Here is a 23378-nt window from a genome sequence, read left to right as displayed (position 1 = left end):
GGCATGGTTTGTAAGGAATTACAAACCTGCGCACATATATTCAAACGCACATAACTATAGAATCAATTCTTAATGCGCATGTGAATGCCATCAGCGTCTATCACAGGTTCACGTTTAAAGTCTGTTTAGAGAGAACGGTGTCGTCTTAGCGGCCCCTAATTTAATAACAAATGATCAATTAGACGGAAGTGAATCAATCAAAACTAACTTTAGCTGGAAAAAAAAACATTTTTCAAGAACCACTATAAAACTAAACCAATCTCTGTTACCTTAAATTATATGTTTATCTCTGTAAAGCTGCTTTGAAACAATCTACATTGTTAAAAGCGCTTTATTAATGAGGATGACTTGACTTGACATGAGCGCCAGTGCATTAAAAAGTTATTTTAAAATTATAGCAAATGTTGCACCAGACATGAGGCCTATACAAATGCTTATTGATTTTAAATGTGTTCGTTTGGGAATTAAGGCTACATTTAATCCACAGCATGCACATTTCAACATTATCCGTCTTTAAGATATAGAATAGGAAAAAAAAACTTCTTGAGTCTTCTTTGCATACCTTATGTCATTTTTACACGTGTCCCAGTTACATTTTTATTTTCATACTTTTGAATCACGACTGTATAAAGCAGTTTAAAATGACCCAAAGACTCAGGACCTTTATTATACAATACTTAGACAAAATGGTGTATGACAACAGTTTCCAAGGTAGGATTGGTTAATAAATTTTTTTAAGGTGTGGCTTAGCAAATGTTTATTTGCATGAATGTTTTAGATATCTATAAAGGGATTTCGACCTGTCAGAATGTTAATTCCACGAATCTACATTAAAATTCTAGTCATAAAGCTAAATGCAGATATCTCCAAAGAAAGGTCTTCCTAGTCAGAAATCAGTTTGAGATATCCATAATTAAATTGCAGATATCTGAGATTTGACTAGGAATAACTCCAATTCAAGATATCTCTTAAGTTTTGCCTAGTCAAAAATCCAATTCAAGATATCTACAATTGTAATTTGACTAATAATACATTTCTTTCAGATATCTACAAATGTATTTTGGATATCTTTAAAAATGATGAATTAAAGATATCTTCAATTTGATTATGACTAGTCAAAGAAAGGTGGAGTTTAGAGACCGTGGAGTCATTCAGACGCTATGCCTCCTGAGTCGGGCTCCTACCCTCCACCTCGTTGCCCTGCCGCAGGTACTGTATCTACAATGGGATTATGACTAATCATATTCTTAAATTGACTTCGATTGGAAAATATTTCCGGATATTTTGACTAGGAGAAATTGTAATTAAAGATATCTTTAACTGTGACTCCACAATTGTGCAGAAGGTGCGTGAGAAGGCTTTGTGGTTGTGTTCTGCAACCACACGCTGCTGCCCACTGGCGACTGAAGAGGGGGATGAGAGTGGCGAGGCGTTGTCATCCTCGCTCTCTTAGGATCCAGAGATAGAAGAAGCTACTCTTTTACTGAGATTTTGGGTACCGCTAGCTGAGACGCCAGAGGTGGAACAGAATTTTTATTCAACAAAAGATACTCCGCCCTCCAGGGAAGAGCAGCTGTGTCCAACTCCGGGTCGTCTATCTCAGGACTGCTGAGAAGGGTGGTGGCGTCTTCCGGCAAAGGCTCGACGTCCCAGGGATAGGACACTCTTGGCGCTGAACAGACTGAAGAGTTACATCAGCTGGTTACATCAGCCTGCTTCTGAACAGCGGAGAACGGCTGGGCACAGTCCTCAACAGTGTCGCTGAAAAGGCTACCTCGTGAGTTTGGAACATCGAGAAAGCAAACGTTGGCGATATCTCGCACCACTGCAAGGTTTCGCCAGAGGGCGCTTCTGGATATCGTCTGGCCGAGGGTCAACGCTGTGACTTTAATCATGGTTAGTCGCCATGCGCAGCTCAACCCCGACTCAGAACTTCCCTTGTGCATTATGAGTGTTTTGGCCTACACAGACTTGTAGGGGGGGCATCACATGCAGGGAAGAGGCGGTCTGCAGTAGCACTGCTGCCCCACATTAAGGGTAGTGATAGAAGAAAACCTTTTTCTGCAGATTTAGGCATGTTTGTCTTGCCATATTGTTGCCAATATGCTTCCATAGTTCTTCACACACATCCGAAAAGTCCCGGGGGCGGGAAAGATGATTAAGCATCGCAGCCAGGGAAAACATGGCTGTCAAGTCTGAATCTGATTCAGCATGAGCGCACACACCATTACAGTGGGAAGATCAGCATCATCTTCATTTCCAGAGCGTAACAGCCCCCGCTCCGATGCAGCGATCGACATCTGATCCTCAGCTGGAGCCCCGAATGAAATGCTAGGTCCCTCATGAGAAGGACCAGCAATCCCATCCGGAAGCTGCCAGGCATGCGAGACAGTGAACGTGGCCATCAAACTCGACGGCACACGGCGCGCTGAACGCTCAACCCCTTATGAGAAAGGCAAGACGAATAATGTGCCGACGTGGTAATGGGAGAACATGAACCACCCATGAACGCAGTCTCAGCATGTTTGCGATGCGATGGAGGAGTGAAGGGCCTACAGGGATTGGTTACCGGGTGGGGAGGCCCTCACTGTGATCCTCAGGTCACCCTGGCTATTTTCCCAAGTAGCCCTTTTCTAGTGCACCAGAAGAGGAACTAGATCGGGGCATAGGCAAGGGGACTTCATAGGCGAGGCACTTGAGTCTCGACCGCACATCTAGAGCAGCTCAACGGCACACGGCACACAGAGCGGCTCAAGCCTTTACGAGAAAGGTGAGACGAACAACGTGTCGTGCTCTTTTGAGAGAACTTGAACCACCTACGAACGCAGTCACAGTACTTTTAAGCCGAGGCATAAGAAGCAGTGATCTTGGCCGTCAAATGAGGATAGGAAACGACCGCATCCAGAAACACACGGGCAGAATGACATCTTTAAAAAGACGCAACGTCAGACCCATGTTTGCTCTTTTAGGGAATACTCTCTATGATGCTGAAGCCCACCGTCTATTCACACACTCTTTGAAAGCGCAACAATCTCAAAGAGCTGTGAAAACAGCTGTTTATGCAGCTCTCTGAAGTCCCGATCTCCACTGTAAGTGCAGTCACACCAACACCAACTTGAGAGGCTCCTTACAAAAAGAACAACAGACTCGTCTTGGTACACTCGTCTGTGAATTCACAGAGCAGAACATATGAACTGCTCGGCTCTGAAGTGAAAGGCAAATATGCGACACACCTGCTGCTCATTATATACCCTCGCTGCGAGGACGCTGGTACAATTATCGCATACCAATGTGCATTGGCTCATTTAGTTTACACGTGAAGTGGATTGGTCTCCCTAGCGTAATCCCAATTTCATCTGTCTAACCCGACGTGACGTTGGGAGTGACCGACTGAAAAGGAACACAGAAGATTTCACTGTGAAACATGTTTAGCATGTCGTTTCTATAAAGCTGCAATTTTGTAAACTGTGATGCATAAATGTGTGAGAATATAAACTTGATATTCTAAAACTTTCTTACACTGTTACAATCTCAGCAAAACTGTTCCATATTCATGATTATGGGTGGAGCTATAGCATCACTGCAAGTGTGTAAAGACTTAAGTGAAAGTGAAGTTAAACATATGAACAAGAAGCTTCATCAAACAAGAACATTTCATTTCAGAAACTTTGAAATCAACGACCAGATCTGATATTCACTCAAAGGTAAGTGATGGAAATGTAAGAGCTTGTTCAGTACTTTAATAGCATGAAGCAGCATCAGAATGTTGGTAAAAGTACTGTATGTCTTTTTTTGGGCTGTAAATCAAAGTTTGATTATTTGTGGTCATGTCACACTTTAGAGACTTTAGAAACTAAAAGTACTTGAATTGGCGGCAGAATGAACAAATGAAAAATCAGAATGATGACTTTTCTAGTAAAAGTCACATGTCTATTAACCCTTTACAGCACAGCGTTGCTATAAGGCAAGTTTTCTTAAGCCTTATGTTCAGTATGTTTCTATAAAAGATTTCAGCTACTTAGAATGGCCAAAAAATAATCAAAGAACTGTCTAATATATTTACATTTACATTTTACATTTATTCATTTAGCAGACGCTTTTATCCAAAGCGACTTACAAATGAGAACAATAGAAGCAGTGAAACTAACAGTAGGACAACAATACGCAAGTGCTATAACCCCTCTCAGTTTAACTTTAGTGCAGTTTTTTTTTTTTTTTTTTTTTAAATAAATAGAATAGAAGAGAAAGTGTTAGTATTACTGAATCAAGTGCTGCCGAAAAAGATAAGTCTTCAGCAATTTCTTGAAAGTAGCTCCTGACTCAGAAGCTCTGGTTGAGTTAGGCAGATCATTCCACCAGCAGGGAACAGTCATGGTAAAGGTCAGAGAAAGAGATTTTGTGTTTCTTTGAGATGGTACCACAAGACGACATTTGCTAGCAGAGCGCAAGTTTCTGGATGAAAAATATTCTCACTTAGGTTAGAGTTAGTGATGGAGATGGAGGGACTCCTCACTGAGGTTAGAGTACTAATAATATGTGGGAGTAATTATCAAGTACTATTTGAAAGCAGGATTTCCTTTTCTGACACATGGTCACATGAGCACATGGTGTGAGAAGAAAGTAAGATTATTTGTGTTAGTAATCTTATTTAAAATCACATGAACTGTACATAAAAAATGTGTGTGTGAATGAAGGTGTAGAGAAGGTTTTATGAAGTTTTATTTTATTTTGCATGTTCAGAAATGTTTCCTTTCGTTGCTTCAGGGCGACAAGGATGTCTTTGCTAACAATGTGTTTGGACGTTATCACATATTATCACGTATTAGTGCACAATATAAGCTCTAAATATAGTTAGTAGATTTCTTCACATTTTTAAAAAAAGATTTGTGATTTTGTAATTTTGCTCTCTGACCACTTGTAATACCTATGTGAATTAATCATTAGGCAACGAAAAAAATATTTTATCAATAAAATGTTCCAAAATGAACCAAGAAAAGATGCAGAACACATTTTTATCATGTACCATCAAAATGTGTGCAGTAGAGGGTTAAACAAAACTGACACGTGGTATTTCAAGATGTTTATTTAGGTGGTTATTTGTTTGAAAAATACACTTTCACCCATTTCTGTGTTGTCTTTTATATATAAACAGACCTTTTGATGATTGTATAATGTGGTGTTGTAAAACCAGTTACATTTGCTGTTTGGCTCCCAGAGATACATTTAGTTTCTGTATTTAGATGATTCTTCCCAGCCCAATAGATCTGCAGTCATCAGAAGCACATGGTCTCAGACTGGCAGTTAGAGGTGGAGCTTATAGGCTCAGTGAGGTTAGAGTTAGTGATGGAGATGTAGGGACTTCTCACTGAGGTTAGAGTTTGTGATGGAGATGGAGGGACTTCTCACTGAGGTTAGAGTTAGTGATGGAGATGGAGGGACTTCTCACTGAGGTTAGAGTTAGTGATGGAGGAACTTACTGTCAGAAACTGCTGTCTCATATGCCTGCTTATGGCATGAATTCTTCTTTGACAGCTTGACAGTGGGTCCATAGTTTAAGTAGTTTTAACATATTTTAGTTATAATACTTTTTAACTATGCAACATCCATTTTAGAACACAAACTAAATTACTCAGTGCACATTACTTGTATTATGAAAGTTGCTCTCTCTTTAGCCATGTAGATGATATATTGTCGTCATTACTTATCTTTTCAGCCATGGCATCCTCCAGTGGTCCATCACTAAATGAGGAGCTCCAGTGCTCCATCTGTATGGAAGTGTTCACTGATCCAGTCACCACTCCATGTGGACACAACTTCTGCAGAACCTGCTTGAGCAAGTGCTGGCTGAACACACAGACCTGCTTCTGTCCACTCTGTAAAGAAAAATACAGAAGAAGACCTGATCTCAAGATTAATACAACACTCAGAGAGGTTGTGAAACACTTGAAGGAGAAGCTCAAACTAGGAGAATCTGAGGTGTTCTGTGACTTCTGTGATGAAAGAAAGCAGAAAGCTGTGAAGACCTGCCTGATGTGTCAAAGCTCTTACTGTGAGACTCATCTGGAGCCTCATCTCAGAGTCCCGCGTCTAAAGAAACACACACTGATCAATGCTGTGGAAAATCGGGAGAATTATATATGCCAGAAACACGAGAGACCTCTGGAGCTTTTCTGTAGAGATGATCAGACGTGTGTTTGTCTGTCCTGCACTGAAGGAGAACACAGGACTCACAACACTGTTCCTATAGAGGAGGAGAGTCGAGAGAAGAAGGCAAGAGTTACAAACAAAGCACATTAAACAACCCATGAAATTCAGTTCCCTATTAGTCAGTAATGTTCGACGTTACATCGGACTGAACTGACGTATAGGGATCTCTTTTTTGAGGAAAAAAGGGTTTTTGTCCAAAAATTAGAATCTCTGTTTTTTCAGAATTAAGTAGTAGAAAATTACTAGTGATCCAGTTTTTTATATCAGCTATGCATTCCGTTCATTTTGTGGATTGGTAAGTTTCGTCAGAGCGTGAAGAAATAAAGAGCTGAGTATCATCAGCATAACAGTGAAAACTAATGCCATGCTTCCTAATGATATCTCCTAACGGTAGCATACAGAGTGAACAGCAGTGGTCCTAGTACTGAGCCTTGTGGTACGCCATACTGAACTTTTGATCGATAAGACATCTCTTCATTTACTGCTACAAACTGATAACGGTCAGATATGTATGATTTAAACCTTGCTAATGCAATTCCACTAATGCCAACATAATTTTCGAGTCTATTTAAAAGAATGTTGTGGTTGATAGTGTCAAATGCAGCACCAAGATCGAGTAGCACTAATAGTCGGTATAGGGTCTAACATACATGTTGTCGATTTAGATGATTTAACGAGTTTATAAAATTCACCCTCTCCTATAGCAATGAATGAATGGAATTTTTCGTCAGTGAGACTACACTGCACTGTCTGATGCGATACTGCAGTAGACGGTTGCATAGTTATAATTTTCTCCCTGATATTATCAATCTTGTAAGTATAAAAGTTCATAAAGTCATTACTGCGCTGCTGCTTAGAAACATCTGGGCTTGAAGCTTAGTTTTTTGTTAGTTTAGTCACTGTTTCAAATACATTTTTTTATTTTCTTCTAATAGGGTTGAAGATAAGCAGATCTAGCAGTTTTTAAGGCCTCTCTGTATGCTCTCTTTTAATGAAATGCGAAATACCTAGTTTAGTTTTCTTCCAGTTTCGCTCCATTTTCCTGGCTGCTCTCTTTAGGGCCTGAGTGTGCTCATTGTACCATGGCGTTGGAATATTTTCTTTAATCTTCTTTAAGCGCAAAGGAGCGACTGTGTCTAAAGTGCTGGAAAAGAGAGAGTTAAAAGTTTCTGTCACAATATCGAATTCTTATATTTCTTATATTATTTATAAAGCAATTTTTATCGGCAGAAAGTGATAGTTCTAACATTTTTATAACAGAGCCTTGGCTAAATGAAGTTTACACAAGACTAGATAATGATCTGAGATGTCATCGCTCTGCTGCAGAATTTCAACAGCATAAACATTGATTCCATGTGATAATATTAAATCTAGAGTATGATTACGACAATGAGTAGGTCCTGACACGTTGTCTAACTCCAATTGAGTTAAGAATGTCTTTAAATGCCAATCCCAATGCATCTTTTCATTATCTATATGTATATTAAAATCACCAACAATTAGGACTTTATCTGCAGCCAGTACTAACTCTGATAGAAAGTCAGCAAATTCAAATACAAGCCAATGCACTTCCCGCTTCCAGTTATATAAGGCAGCTTGCAAACTCATACATCAAGCTTTTGCTTCGGAGCAGAGCAGATGTTGTTTCACTGTGCTCTTCAATCATCGTTCAGTGAGTGAGTTGTTCCGTTGTTGGTGTGACTCTCCTGCCGGGTGAATCCCTGCGGTCCCATGGGGGACCCGGTATCTCATTCGGGCTTCTTCAGAGGACAGGATGTGGAGTGGAATCCTCCGACCATGTCCCACGACTGGATGACTGGGAACGTCGAACGTGACTGACTGATAGGGAACGTCTAGGTTACTAATGTAACCTGGAAGCCTGTACACAATGCCTGTACCTCCGCTGAAACGGCCAGGACCCCGTCTCAGCTCCTCAGCAGAAAACTTAATGTCAGAGTTCGCACGCTGCCATATATACCCGGAAACGGGGAGTGGATTGCAATTCAAATCTCACATTGGCTTGTTCTGTTACCACTCAAAAATGACTGGGCTCTAACGCAAGATAGCAATACATCAATTCAATCCAACGTAACGTCTCCGTTCCTTCTTTCGGGGAATGGGGGTTACATTAGTAACCTAGACATTTTCTTTCCTGTGTCTTGACATGTTGAAGAACTTGTCCCTTTTTATTAGAAAAAAACAGCTAAATCGAATAGTCTTTCATTACATCTGATAAAAGTTGATTTTGTCACTCTCAAAACAGCCAGACGTGTAATAAAAGATTCAAACTATAATTTTGAATTAATTTGATCTTGAAATGGTTTTAAAAAAATAAATAAGACTGTAAGAATATGGAAAGCTATATTCAGTGATACATGTCTGTTTTTCTCTGTATGTAGAATCAGCTGGTTCAGACACAGATAGACGTTTATCAGATGATCCAGGACAGAATGAAGAAGATTCAAGAGATCCAGCACTCAGTAGAGCTGAGAAAGGTTTGTGCTTCGATCAACTCGAGTTCATATCCTGACTCATGGTCTTTTCCAATCCCCCTCTCCCATTTCACTTTCTGTTCACTCTCTAACAAGCCTAGCAAAAAATACTGTTAAAAAAATTAAATGCTTCATAATAGTTCAATCTATTTAATAAAAGCGTTAAAATAAATTGTGAGTTCTGCCATCATCTAGTAACCCTCATGATGCTTCAAACACATATGATTTTTTCCTATAGAGCACAAATATGTTATATGGAGTTATATTGGAGTTCTTCGACAGCTAGTCCTCAAGAGCAGCATGCAAAACATTATTTTGTTCCACTGAAAATCACACATTTTAAGTGACATAAGGTTAATTAAAGATGATAGAATTTTCATTTTGGGGTGAAGTATCCCTTTAAATAATATGTGAATATGGAATAGATTAACAAACATAACTGTTCTCGTTCATCAGAGAAACACAGATGAAGAGAAGTCCTCCAGTGTTGAGATCTTCACTGGTCTGATCCGCTCCATTGAGAGATGTCAGTCTGATCTGCTGAAGATGATGGAGGAACAGCAGAAAGCAGCAGAGAAACAGGCTGAAGATCTCATTAAAGAGCTGCATCAGGAAATCACTGAGCTGAAGAGGAGAAACACTGAGCTGGAGCAGCTCTCACAGACTGACGATCATCTCCATCTCATACAGGTCTGTCAACATTTGTCTCAGTCAATATGTACAATATTACAGAACAAACAGTCTGTTCTTTAAGGTCCACCAAATTGACCCAACGATGGTGTCCAATGGTGTGGCTGAAGGTTTCCTGTGTGTTCTGTCTGTTCAGTACGTTCAGTGCATTTTTGTCTAGCCCCCTATAGTGAATGCAACTATAACAACTTAACTAAAATCAAGCAGTTCGTCAGACATCTAGAATATCGCCTGATGTGCTTTATGCTGAGTCTAACCTGATATCTAGTATGTACTCAACCCTGGATACAACATGGATACAACATAATCTACTAGATTCAATAATCTCAGGTAAATCAGGTAAATCTATAATGCCAATTACATAATTATGTTGAAGATAATCACTACAAAACAATACAAAATGCTCATAAATAAAGAGTAAAATATGCATACCAGACATCTGAAAGATACATAATGCTGAGTGTATGGAAGACCTTCAGCATTGCGGGCTGATCAAACTACAGAATCACACTGAGCCTTTTGCAACATTTCTTTAAATACTCAGAACAAGATAAAACATCCTCCAAATGGAGGCATAAACTAACAATTGGAATTTGCATTAATCAAGATTCCAGACTTGGGTAGTTTAGACCTTATTGAGGACAGAAGGTAATTTGGATGAAAGACAAAGACATTCGCAATTGTCTCCTCGACGTCAGCGGGAAGACCAAAGCTCAAAGCTAGCGGCCTCTGATGGGCCATACGCAAAGCTTCCAAATGTTGGGGCGAGGATGCCATATCCTGCCCTGAAGCTGGGATAATAGATCCTCCCTGACCGGAATCTCCCAGAGAAGGGATTCCAGAAGAGGAACCAGCTCCCAGAACCATGGGTGGGATGGCCAGAATGGGGCTATGAGAGACGGGTTCCGCTCTCCCTCACCCTGGATAGAACCGCCTGGATCAATTTGACAGGCAGGAATGCATAAAGGTTCTGCATCGGCCATGGGTGGGCGAATGCATCTATTCCCAACGGTGCTGGGGAGCTCAGGGAGAACCAAAGTGGGCATTGGGACGACTCCTGTGATGCAAAGAGGTCCACTTCCGCCTTTCTGAACATGTCCCAAATCAGGGCTACCGTTTGACGGTTCAGCATCCACTCCCCTGACCTGAGCTTCTGTCTCGACAGAAAATCCGCTGCAAGGTTCAAGATCCCGGGGACATAGACAGCCCTCAGTGAAAGGAACTTGTTTTGAGACCACAGGAGGAGGTGGCGCGCATGCCTGTCTAGTGTGCGCGACCATGAGCCTCCCTGGCGGTTTACATGGGACACTACCGCCATATTGTCTGTTCTGACAATGACATGGTGCCCTTCCAGAAAAGGGAGAAAGTGTAGAAGGGCCAGGGAAACAGCTCTCAACTCCAAGCTGTTTATGTGCCAAGAGAGAGTCTCCCCAGTCCAGACCCCGCATGCTGGCCTGCCCTCGAAAACCGCACCCCTGCCAGTCAGAGAGGCATCCGTCGTAATCATTTGGCGACGGAAAACAGCGCCCATGCTGACCCCCTTCTGAAGAAAGAGGGGGTCCCGCCAGACTGAAAGGGCGCGGGAGCAACTGCGCGACACCTTCAACAGGCAAAGAGCCGTTCCTGTCGACCGGGCCCCTGAGAGCTTCATCCACCACAGATTCAGCTCCTCATGTGCATCCACCACAGCTTCATGCTCCTCATGTGGAGCAACCCTAGGGGTAGCACAGGGGACGCTGCGGCCATGAGACCCAGAAGCCTGTGGCAAATGCCACCAGAAACACGATGGCCAAGCGGGCCAAACATGTCACGAGACGAAATCTCCTGCTGTAGTACAGAAGCCTCTGCAGCAACCGCGCCCGCCATAGAGTAACCTATAGCGCGTGGTGTGTTTGGTGGCTCTTAAGGCCAGATCTGTGGCCTTACGAAGCTCCTTGACAGCTTCCGGCGTTAGGCCAGTGCCCTCGTCCATAGTGTGAAGGGCCATGCCTGCCTGACCAGCTGCCATGTAGGACTTTCCTATAAGGGCAAAAGTAGTCCTGCATTGTTTAGAGGGAAGGAGGGGGCGAGATTTCCAAGATGGAGCTGACGACGGAGAAAGGTTGGTAGCCAGCATGTCCTCAACCGCTGGGATGGCGGAATAGCCCTGCTCCACAGAACCAACGAGGTTGGTAAAATCAGGGGCTGCCACATTAGTCAAACGGGTGGAAAAAGGCTGCTTCAAGGATCTGGAGATCTCATGATGTAGATCACTGAAGAAGGGCAGCTTTCTCCACTCCAGCCTAGAATTAGGGCCACTTAAAAACCTTTCGTCGAGTTTAGACGACTGTAACTCGCGGGGCTCGTCGGGCCAGTTAATAGCGATCTTCTCTGTAGCGCACGAAAACACATCAATAAGCTCGGGAGAGGGAGGGAGAGAAAGGGCGAGGCCTGTCTGCTCATACTCCATACCCTCGAGCTCTACATCCGAACCCCAGGTCGCGGATCCCTGCGCGGCTTCGGCAGTCTCGTGGGGAGCACGACAAGGGGAAGGGGCGGATGACTCTTTCTCAAAAACCGCAAGCCGAGAGCGGAGGGTTTTGAGAAGTAAATTGTCACAAAATGTACCTTTTGACAAACCTAGAACAGCCTCGCGTGCATGCGAAAAACCCAAACACTTAACACACTTACTGTGAGGGTCTTCACTCACAATAAAGCGAGTGCATGGCGGCAGGCAACGACGAAATTCCATGGCACTTCACCGCAAGAAGAACTGAGTTCCACTATTCAAAATCGCTGAAGTGCAGATGAAAAATGCTGATGCTAGAATCCAAATATTCGGGCCAGAAAAACCGAGAACGAAGGGCTAGAATGGCCGCTTCATGAAGGCAGAGAAATCTGAGGAGTAGATGGTGCACGCTAATATAATACGACGACAGAAGAGCATCGAGGCGGCGCCCGCGCCATCAGCCAATGAATTGGCGTGATTCTATATGGGCTTCAGACAACCGGCACACCCAGAGGGCGTTCCCACTGCATCTAAGCTACGCAGCGTTGAGTGAACCTATGAAAGAGAACTCCACGTCTGCAGCTTTACACACACCAAACTTTACAGTTTTATTCCTGTCTATATTCTAAAGGTTTTTACTGAGGGGGTTGTTAATATATCGTTCACCTGATTTGTACAACATCTCATTCCTAAAAACATGATGTAAAATCTTTTCTGATTTATGGAGTAAAAAAAATCCCAAATCCCCTTAGTAAAAACCTTTAACTCTAATATGTCAACAGAATCAAACAAGAATGTTGAACCTGGCTTTATTCAATATTCGGAATTCTGTTCTGGACATTTAATAAAATCAGTGCATATTCACTTAGACAATGCTTCATTTGCATATTTAAATATTTTAGAAATGTTTTAATACAGAATATATAAGCAATTCTTCATGTAATCAATCAACTAGAGGAAGTACGGTCATATCCATCCACATTCATACAGAGGTCTTGCCTCGACTGTGTTAGAAAGCTCCTGTGTAAAACATATTGAATTTACTGCTTTAAAAATAATGATCATATTTAACAGTCTTCTCTCTCTCCTGCTATAGATGAGCTCATCCCTGTACAGTCGTCCACACACCAAGAACTGGACTGAGATCAGGATTGACTCTGAAGTGAACTCTCTGAAAAGAGCTCTGACTGAACTGAAGAAAACTCTAGATGAGACTCTAAATGAAAAACTCAGTCAAACTGGTATGTGAATATCAAATACAGTGTATAGGTTTTTTTTGTTATTAACTTTGTTATTAACTTTTGTTATACACCAACAAATATTTGATCTCACTCTGCAAAAATGACACTGTTTGAAAAATATAACCATAACATAACTTAAACTTGCCATGTTAGCATTAGACTGGTATGATAAAACGTATGTAAAGTTATATCCAAACTTTAACTGATGCCATAACCAGTTATTGCAGTATTACTTTAACTTACTTTAGAGACATGTAAGTGATATGATGTAACTATTCATGTACAAATACTAATACAAATCACTGTAAAAAAAATTGTTACATGCTATTTAAAAAAAAAAAATGTTGGTAAAAATATTACATATGATATTATTGAGTAGTTTTTAAGGCTTGATTTCTTTAATGAAATCTACCTGAATAAATAATGTAAAATATCCTAAATTATTTAATATATGACACAATGAATTGAATATTTTCTTTGTGAAATGTGCTTTTTTTGTTGACTCTCAGAAGTGTGTGATTTTTAGTGAACGGAAATGACCTGTTTGATTTGGACTTGTATTGTATTTGACAGTGAGCCTGGTTTCTCCAAAGGTTTTTTTTTCTTTCTCCATTCTATCACTTGATGGAGTTTTGGTTCATTGCCACTGTCGCCTTTTCCGTCTTTGTCGCCTTTGGCTTTTGACTTGATAAATAAAGGTGACTTGACTTGACTTTAAGTTATGTTGTACAAATAAAAGACTGTGTGATGCTCAGCACAGCAAGAAACACACTTGTTACTGCACTGACATTAGCAAAGCTATTGTTTGTTGAACAAATCAACAAATTATTAGTATATGCAGTTATTCACAACCTATAAGGTCTACTCTTATGCAAAATGGTAATGACCAAAAATTCAAAATAACAGAAACTCTTTCACATGTCAAACATAACTGAACATAAACATTAACAGATGTTTCCCTTCACTCAAAAACACTTAATTCCAATATTTACTCTCCATTTCCAGCCATATGCAAAGCATGCTGGGAACTAACAATGGTGTCTCTAAATAAAACTCACTGTTAACCTGAAACTATTGCTATAAATAATTAATCTTTATATTGTCCTCTGTGTTCACAGGAATGAAGTTTGTGCAGAAGTTTGCAGGTACAGTGTGACTGACAGCATTTTCTACAAAAAGCTTGCAATACATTGTTTATAATCTATATTATATACTGTATCTGAAAATGTTTGTTCTGAAGTTGATTGATAATGTCTGATCTCTCTCAGTGGATGTGACTCTGGATCCTGATACCGCTCATCCACATCTCATCCTGTCTGATGATGGAAAACAAGTCAGTCATGGAGACGTTAAGCAGGACGTCCCAGAAAACCCAAAGAGATTTGATGAGAGTTACTGTGTTGTGACAAAGCAGGGATTCAGTTCAGGGAGATTTTACTATGAGGTGCAGGTGAAGGGAAATACTGAGTGGGATTTAGGAGTGATCAGAGAATCCATTAACAGGGAGGGGGAGATCACACTGAGTCCTGAGGATGGAGTCTGGACTGTGATTTTGAGGAATGAGAATGAATATTTAGCTTGTGAAAGTCCATTTGTCTCTTTATCTCTGAGAGTGAAACCTGAGAAGGTTGGTGTGTTTGTGGATTATGAGGAGGGTCTGGTCTCTTTTTATGACGTGGAGTCCAGATCTCATATCTACTCTTTCACTGGTCAGACTTTCACTGAGAAACTCTATCCATTTTTCAGCCCAGGCGATAATGATGAAGGTAAAAACTCAAACTCACTGATCATCACTCCTGTCAGATGAAACGAACAAATGAACATAAAATCTCAAAAGATTAACTATGAATGTGCTGTTTTTAGAAAATGTAAATAAAAACCAAAAAAGAATTTGGACTAACTACAATCAAGAAGTTTTAACTTACATGAATATGTGATACAAGCGGAAAAAATAAATGTATATTCAGGCCCTTAAAAATCAACTATAATAAAATATATGTTTATATATAGCCTACGTGTAAAAGGCTAATTTGTTACACATCTATATATGTCTTTTGTCTAACATTATTAATTTGCTTGTCAAATCTACTATGAAATTTTACATAATATGCTTTCATATTATATGGTGAAATTCTACAAAATGCTACATTTACAAACTTTCCAGTATTTCTACAAACATTTCTGAAGCCATTTTCTCTGTCTTCTCTCCAGCTGTTAACATTGAATTACTTGTGATATGTTGAGGTTCTTGGTCAATGTAAATAAAGACAAGTGTTCAATTCTATAACTAATAGAGGAGAGCGGGGCACAACCGTCACAACTTTTTGTTCGGTTCTGTCCTGTCTGCTCCTGTCTGCCTTGCTGCTGCTGCTGAGTTGGTTTGCGTCTGTAAGCCTTGTATATATCTTTCTGTTTTGTATAATTATTTACTAGCATTTCCTGTTGTTTATACTGCTAAATATAACTTACTCAACATCACATATTAACCTTACATCTCTAGCTTCAATCTAAATCATTGCTAGCACAACACGCTAGTAATTCGCTAGCCTGTTAGCGTGCCATCAGTGCGCTCATTTATTTATTTTGCTCGTGCCTTTTAACAATCCATTAAACAACTGTGGTGAGTATCAGTCAGTCAAACAAACACGGTGAGTCATGTCATCTTCTCCTCTTATTGTCACTTGCACTTCATGTAACATGTATAGCATAGCCTTCTCTGTCAGCACAGGATTTACATGTGATGAATGCATGGAGATTGTCACGGTATACAAGTTCATTGCTTCCTTCTCGTCTCGTGTTTATGTTGTTGTATGAAAGCACGTGTGTAGTGGGCGTGAATGAGTGTCATTCCTTGATCCGCTCCAGCTGATCGTCATCACATCACCAGCTGCAGCCGATCTCATCTCACCTTATATTCTCACAGTTCTCTCATCTCCTTTGTCAGATCGTTGGATGTTTGTCTCTCCGTGTGGTGTTCCTGTTGGATTCGTCGTCATCTTTTCGTTGGATTGTCGTTTGGGTTTCCACTGCACTTCACGGGTTCGTCTTCGACCATCGAGGTCCCTGCGTCATCAGTCCACACCCATGTTCCTGTCGTGCTTTTCACCGTTCAATAAAGAACTGAGTTTGACCTGCGATTGCTTCCGTCCTATTTTTGACAACCATGACAGAGATAGTCAGGCTGACAGAGAAGATTTCAGAACTAGAGACACGCATCCAAACTTTAATTGAGGTTGATTGTAAGAGTGCAAGGGCTTTAGATACTACTTTGGGTGCGATTAGCTTAGAGAACGCTGCACATTGTTCGGTTCCGGCTGTAGAGCCCGTTCAGCAGGGCAATTGGGTGACGGTGAGAAGGTGTAGTCGCGGGACGAAACACCACTCTTCTGTTCCGATTACAACATCAAATAGATTCTCCTCACTCAGTGAAACACCCACTGAGAATCCTGTTGAATGTGCCCTAGTTATTGACGATTCTATTACACGGAACGTGAAAATAGAGACACCAGCCACCACAGTCACATGTTTGCCGGGAGCCAGAGCGCCTGACATCAAAGCAAATTTAAAAGTGCTGGCTAATGCTAATCGTAAATTCTCTAAGATTATTATTCACGTCGGCAATAATGATGTTTCGACTTCGCCAGTTGGAGATCACTAAAATTAACGTTAAAGAGATGTGTGAACTCGCAAGTACGATGTCAGGCACTGTAATTTGCTCTGGTCCTCTTCCTGTTTCGAAGGAGTGATGAGATAGTTAGTAGACTGTCATCACTCAATGGCTGGCTGTCTAAGTGGTGTCCGCAAAATAATATAGAATTCATAGACAATTGGAAAAGTTTTTGGGGCAAACCTGACCTGTTGAAAAGAGATGGTATTCATCCCTCCTGGGATGGTGCTGCTCTTCTCTCTAGTAATTTGGCTCATAGTCTTAGAGATAAAACATTACAATCTGGGGCTCAGGTCAGGAAGCAGACAAACTGGCTAAACTGACCGTCTGCCAGCTGTCTCACGTCACTGAGGTCAGATAAATCCCATCATATAGAGACTCTTTCACCTAGATATCATCACATAGAGACTGTGTCTGTTCCTCGAATTAGGAAATACAAAAAATTCCAAACCCATCTAACAGTAAAAATTTAATTGATGTTCAACAAATAAAAAACAGATATAATACAAATGAACAAATGATAAAGCTTGGGTTGCTGAATATTCGATCCCTTACTTCAAAAGCACTTATTGTTAATGATATGATCACAGACTATAACCTAGATGTGCTGTGTTTGACGGAAACCTGACTAAAACCAAACAATTACATTACTTTAAATGAGTGCACCCCACAAGATTACGGTTATAAATATGAACCTAAGGGGGAGGTGTCGCTGTAATTTATAGCAATATTTTCAGAATTACTAAGAAGTCTAGTTTCAAATATAATTTGTTTGAAGTGTTGGTGCTAAATGTAACAATATCTGGCATAAATGATAAATCACATTTGAGATTTGTGCTGGCTACTCTATACAGGCCACCAGGGCACTCATACAGACTTTATCAAAGAATTTGCTGACTTTCTATCAGAGTTAGTACTGGCTGCAGATAAAGTCCTAATTGTTGGTGATTTTAATATACATGTAGATAACGAAAAAGATGCATTGGGATTAGCATTTAAAGACATTCTTAACTCTATTGGAGTTAGACAACATGTGTCAGTAATCATACTCTAGATCTAATATTATCACATGGAATCAATGTGTATGCCGTTGAAATTCTGCAGCAGAGCAATGACATTTCAGATCACTAACTATTGTTGTGTAAACTTAATTTAGCCAAGGCTTAAAGCCGATCCCGTGTTACAAATATGTTAGACCTATCACTTCTGCCACTAAAGATTGCTTTATATATAATATTCCTGATCAGTTTCATCATCTCAGCATCCCAGATAGCTTAGAAGAACTCCATATTGCGCCGGAAACTTTTAACTCTCTCTTTTCCAGCACTTTAGACACAGTTGCTCCTTTGCGCTTAAAGAGGATTAAAGAAAATAGTCCAACACCGTGGTACAATGAGCACACTCAGGCCCTTAAGAGAGCAGCCCGAAAAATGGAGCGAAACTGGAAGAAAATGAAACTAGAGGTATTTCGCAATTCATGGAAAGAGAGCACGATTGCATACAGAGAGGCCTTAAAAACTGCTTATTTTTCAACCCTATTAGAAGAAAATAAACAAAACCCTAGGTATTTATTTGAAGCAGTGGCTAAACTAACAAAAAATAAAGCTTCAAGCCCAGATGTTTCCATGCAGCACAGCAGTAATTACTTTGTGAACTTTTTTACTTACAAGATTGATAATATCAGGGAGAAAATTATAACTATGCAACCGTCTACTACAGTATCGCATCTGGCAGTGCATTGTAGTCTCACTGACGAAAAATTTGATTCATTCTTTGCTATAGGAGAGGGTGAATTTTATAAAATCGTTAAATCATCTAAATCGACAACAACTGCTTGCTACGGATGCGAAAAACGTGCGATTTTTTTATATAACGGATGAAAGTTTCGAAGACAGTGTGCAAGCGTGATTGACATAACATGAGGTCGATTTTTTTTTTTTTTACGTGCGAAAATTTCCAGTAGCACCTCAATGCAGTACATGAGATCCACGGGGAGGAGTTGGATCAAGATCAAGACCAAGGGGTGGAGATGGGCAGGATTAGGGGTGGGTTTAGGGATCAGGGGGCGGAGATGGGTAGGTTTAGGTATATGTAAGGTGGGAGGAGTTGGATCTGGATCCGACTCCTCCCCGTGGATTTCATGTTCTGCAGTGAGGACCATCTCAAAATTTCGGATGCGAATTTCAGACTCAGTGCAGTGGCTTTTATCTGTACAGAAATATCCGTGAGATTTGCCCAAAACCGCCAGTTGAGAAAGTAAGTTGTCCCTCTCCCTGCCCAGCTTAGAAGAAAAGAGCAGAAATGTGAATTTAATGTCAAATTTGAATCTGAGTGAGTGTATTTACTGTGTATGGATGTGAGTGAGTGCAATGATGTGAGTGAGTGCAATTATTGTGTGAGTGTAGCTATTTATCTGCAAGGAGAATCCATTACAATGTGTTTGATTAACCCAATATTTAACTGTTGGTATCTCCGTTATGAATTTGTTACACTGTTACTGTCAACTAGCCTACACAAAGATATGATTGCATAGACTAGCATTATTTGTTCTCAGTTTCCTTGTCTCTCTGCCTCTCTCACTTTCTCTTACAAACACACACACACACACACACACACACACACACACACCCAAACACACACACACACACACACACACACACACACACACACACACACACACACACACACACACACACACACACACACACACACACACACACACACACACACACACAAACACAAACACAAACAGACACACACACACACAAACAGACACACACACCCTCTCTCTCAAGCAAAAATGTAGCACCTCTGTTCAATCTTTCTGATTTTAGTAAATGTTTGTAAAAGGTACTTTTAAATTATTTATTCAAATAAAAACTTTAAAATAATTTGAGCTTCAGCCTGGTTTAATAGCATATATATATATATATATATATATATATATATATATATATATATATATATATATATATATATATATATATATATATATATTAATGTCTTTGGTCAAATTAAGCTGTAAAATAAATAGTTTATCCCTTTAAATGCAATGGATTTTGAAAGATATCAACAAAAAATGGGCAAAAAACTTTAAAAGCAATTTTCTCAGGTTTTCAATTGGAAAAAGAGGGCAGACAAGCATAATTCAAATGTGTATATCTTTACAACCATTCAAGGTATGACTTTGACTAGGATATCATTTGAAAGCTTATGGTCTCCTCTTTCCATTAATCTCAATTAAAATCTGGGTCACTGTGACTCATTTTGCTGGATCAGGTCACATATTATTAGAACATTATGTTCCTGTTATCTCTGTAAAGCTGCTTTGAAACAATCAGTATTGTAAAAAGCGCTATATAAATAAAGGTGACTTGACTTGACTTTTTTACTTTCTCAGTTTGTGTTTCATTTGGGGTTCAAAGAATTAATTTTTTACCACATTAATGTCACACATGTCTAGTTCAATTATGTGGTTTTGTTTCATTACAGTAATACAGTGTATATATTTTTTCTTGATTTACCCCGAAAGAATTGAAGTGAAATGTGACAACATGCCACATTGTATCATGACCATATGACAGATTAAAATGTTATCTGATCTAATAAAAAAAAAAAATTACTAGACAAACTCAAATATTTTGTCAATAAAATACAATTATTATTTTTTTCAAATAGCGTAATGGCTTTTAAAATAATTAAAAACAAACTTATTTTTGAGTTTGACAACAAACACACCGCAAAACGTCTCGGTTACGTATGTAACTGGGTCCAGCTGGTGTTCTCCACACCAGGAAGTGAATAATTTCCACTCTGGAATGGAGGATGGTCTCAACAACCTTGGTTAAAGGGGTGCAGGGCCGGCGCCACGGGGGGGCGTGAGGGGGCGACGCCCCCTCAACGGGACTCTCCCGCCCCCTCAGATCAGCATGAATGTAAACGGGATTGTATTGATAAAATATGCTATTTAAAAATCACATTTGCCAATTACATTTTCACAATTTCTTGTTTTTGTGAATATTAAGCTGAATTAATAATATTTTAATTAAGGACAGTCTGTTAGACAAAGTCGAATTTTGATTGGTCGTTTGATTTTGCGTGCTCGCTCACCCTAGCATTACGTTAAATTTCTCATACGGGAAAGATCACACGACGGCTACGGACTGTAGAACGGATATTCCATAATTTCAAGGTTGAATAATGCATATCGGGGGCAATAGGGAGAGTCGGCATAGGCGGAGGGTGAACCAACTCCAAGGTAAGGCTAAGATGTGCGCTTCCCCTGCATTTAAATAGATTTCGTAACCATGCAGTTTTAACCAACTTCGCCTAGCAACAACTTAAGCGTCCCAGTATAAACGCTCCCGTTAACTCACTTGTTATTAGCGCAACTATACGTTTACAAACTGTTAATTTGAGCAAAAAAAAACAAGCACTGTATGCCTGGCAGCCAATATAAATAAACATGGCCTTACCTAATGCAGCAAAATCCTGCGTTTAGACATGGCATCATGCGTTGATGATGCCCTCGTTGTTTAGTTTTGTGGTTATGTCACTCTCAATTAGAGCTTAGCTGCTAGATTCTCTACCCGAGCCCGAACTTGACCCGAACCGACGATATTTCCCGTCACTATCCTCGGGCCGGGCCGGGCCTCTGATCTAGAGATCTAAAAATTGTTTATCGAAAAAAATGCATAAATCCTGCATAAAATGAATTATCACGCGCATGAATTATCTCTGCGCGTGCGCACGCATGCAGTTTACGTCGTTTTCCACAGACCACAGCTGAGCCAGCCCAGTCGCGCTTATCATTTGGTTATGGAGTGGAGGAAACTGATCCTAGACCAGCAACGTGGCGCCGGCCCTGAGCATTTCTTTATAAAAGCAACTAGTAGAAGCAGTCAGGCTGCTTTTGAGGGAGAAAATTTCACTCGAATTGTATATTGCTAGTCTCAAGTCCGTGGCCAGGGGAAGGCTAAGCCTTTTTAGCAAAAAGTTTTTTTTTCTCTCTCTCATCAAAACGTCTTATCAATCGTCTATAACAGTCTATATCAAGCAGGGACACGTTTGTGTGCATTTTATTTTGTGATTTCATTGTAACGAATAGAGTCTCCCGCAACAGCGATAGATTGAAACGCGCGTCAGTGTGAAAACTGCGCGAGCCACAAGACAACACTGTATCCGCTTCACTGATCGCAGCGGCAATGAGCACTTTGATCACTTGATTTAAAAAGCAACACATTTCAGCGCTAGAACAACTCTAATTTGACAAACGAACAAAATTAATCCTCTGCTAGTTAACTGGAGATGTTTTATTAATTTGTATTGGTACATCCGTGCCGCGAAGATGTTTTAAAAAGTGGTGGGGAGAAGATCAACCCTGGCAAAAAGTGGTGACGTGCGTTAATGTGAACGCCCCCTCTCGGTATTTCAGACGCCCCCTCATCAGTGCTCGGCTGGCGCCGGCTCTGAAGGGGTGGTAAAACACAATTTCACTTTTCTAACTTTAGCTAGTGTGTAATGTTGCTGTTTGAGCATAAACAACATCTACAAAGTTACAGCGCTCAAAGTTCAAAGCAAAGGGAGATATTTGCTTTTAAAAAATTAAATTTCTAAGGACTACAGCAAAGGACTACGGTTTTGGACTACACGACATTCCTCGGGAGTTGCTGATGTCAGCATATCCCATTATTTACATAAACCCCTCCTCCGAGAATACTTAAGCGGGGCGAGGCCATTTTATATTGCTGTTTTGGAGATGAGTTGTCGCAATGCCGTCGTTATTTTCATCCGGATTGCAGGTCCACTTTGTTCAGCCTTCCTAGGGACGAGGGAGTTAGGGATCAATGGTTAAAATTTATGTTTAACTCGGTCCCTCATAACATATACCCCGGGACATATTCATCGTAGCCTTTCGAAAACCGGGACATATTCACATAGCCTTTTGAAAACCGGGACATTCAGTGTCCCGGGAGAGTTTATAAATTTCCCGGGACAGTTGTTAAAAAGAAGAACAATCCCGGAAAAACCGGGACGGGTGGCAACACTAGCTACAACAGTTTAACAGCGATTTCAATTTCCTAACTACAATTAGCCTATTGCCCAATCCTATTTCGGCTATCATGAGATATCATGTTACAGTTATAACCTTGGTCTGCATTGTTCCGTGAACACAGCATGCTATAAACCAACTTCCTATAATAACAGCCAAATAGTCACAAATATCAAGTTAAGTATTAAATCAACCATGCATAATCAACTACGACACACTCACACACATATTGCATATCAGTGTCAAATGCATAATTTACACCACGTCTGGTGCAACTTACGAAGAGTATTAAAACCAACTGGCCTACTCACGTTCTTAATACAGCTGAAGTCGACGTTGTTGGGATTGGAATCTCCTCATGAGTTTCTCTTTCCATTCGTTTCTGAAAAGGCAAAACCGAGCACGTCGCGTCCTATGGTCGCATCGCAATAACTTTACCGAGATGCTGCGGTCAGAGCGGCTCAGCGGGAAACCCCTTTTTTGTAAACAATCAGTCAAACTTCCGGGAGTTTTTTTTTATAAGATTATGAGTCAAACATTG

General features: G+C 40.4%; 1 protein-coding gene and 1 long non-coding RNA gene across 2 annotated transcripts in view; one reads left to right on the top strand and one right to left on the bottom strand.

Annotated features, from left to right (window-relative positions):
- LOC143725529 (E3 ubiquitin-protein ligase TRIM39-like) overlaps window positions 1–15095 on the top strand; it is a 33270-nt gene extending 18175 nt beyond the window's left edge. The window contains exons 2-7 of the mRNA XM_077218006.1: window positions 5714–6270; window positions 8607–8702; window positions 9156–9389; window positions 12974–13118; window positions 14237–14263; window positions 14387–15095. Of these exons, the coding sequence (XP_077074121.1) occupies window positions 5716–6270; window positions 8607–8702; window positions 9156–9389; window positions 12974–13118; window positions 14237–14263; window positions 14387–14925 (1596 nt within the window). The 5' untranslated portion in view covers window positions 5714–5715 and the 3' untranslated portion in view covers window positions 14926–15095. The remainder of the gene's footprint in view (window positions 1–5713; window positions 6271–8606; window positions 8703–9155; window positions 9390–12973; window positions 13119–14236; window positions 14264–14386) is intronic.
- The window catches only part of LOC143725560 (uncharacterized), a 358276-nt gene that overhangs the window by 307377 nt on the left and 27521 nt on the right, over window positions 1–23378 (bottom strand). The gene's annotated exons all lie outside the window — the stretch shown is intronic.

This window comes from Siphateles boraxobius, unplaced genomic scaffold (genome assembly GCF_051911475.1).
Source record: "Siphateles boraxobius isolate OS27281-9 unplaced genomic scaffold, OSU_SipBor_1 77, whole genome shotgun sequence".
Taxonomy (NCBI): domain Eukaryota; kingdom Metazoa; phylum Chordata; class Actinopteri; order Cypriniformes; family Leuciscidae; genus Siphateles; species Siphateles boraxobius.
Note: the sequence above shows the minus strand (reverse complement) of the source record. Positions and strands in the feature narration are given on the sequence as shown.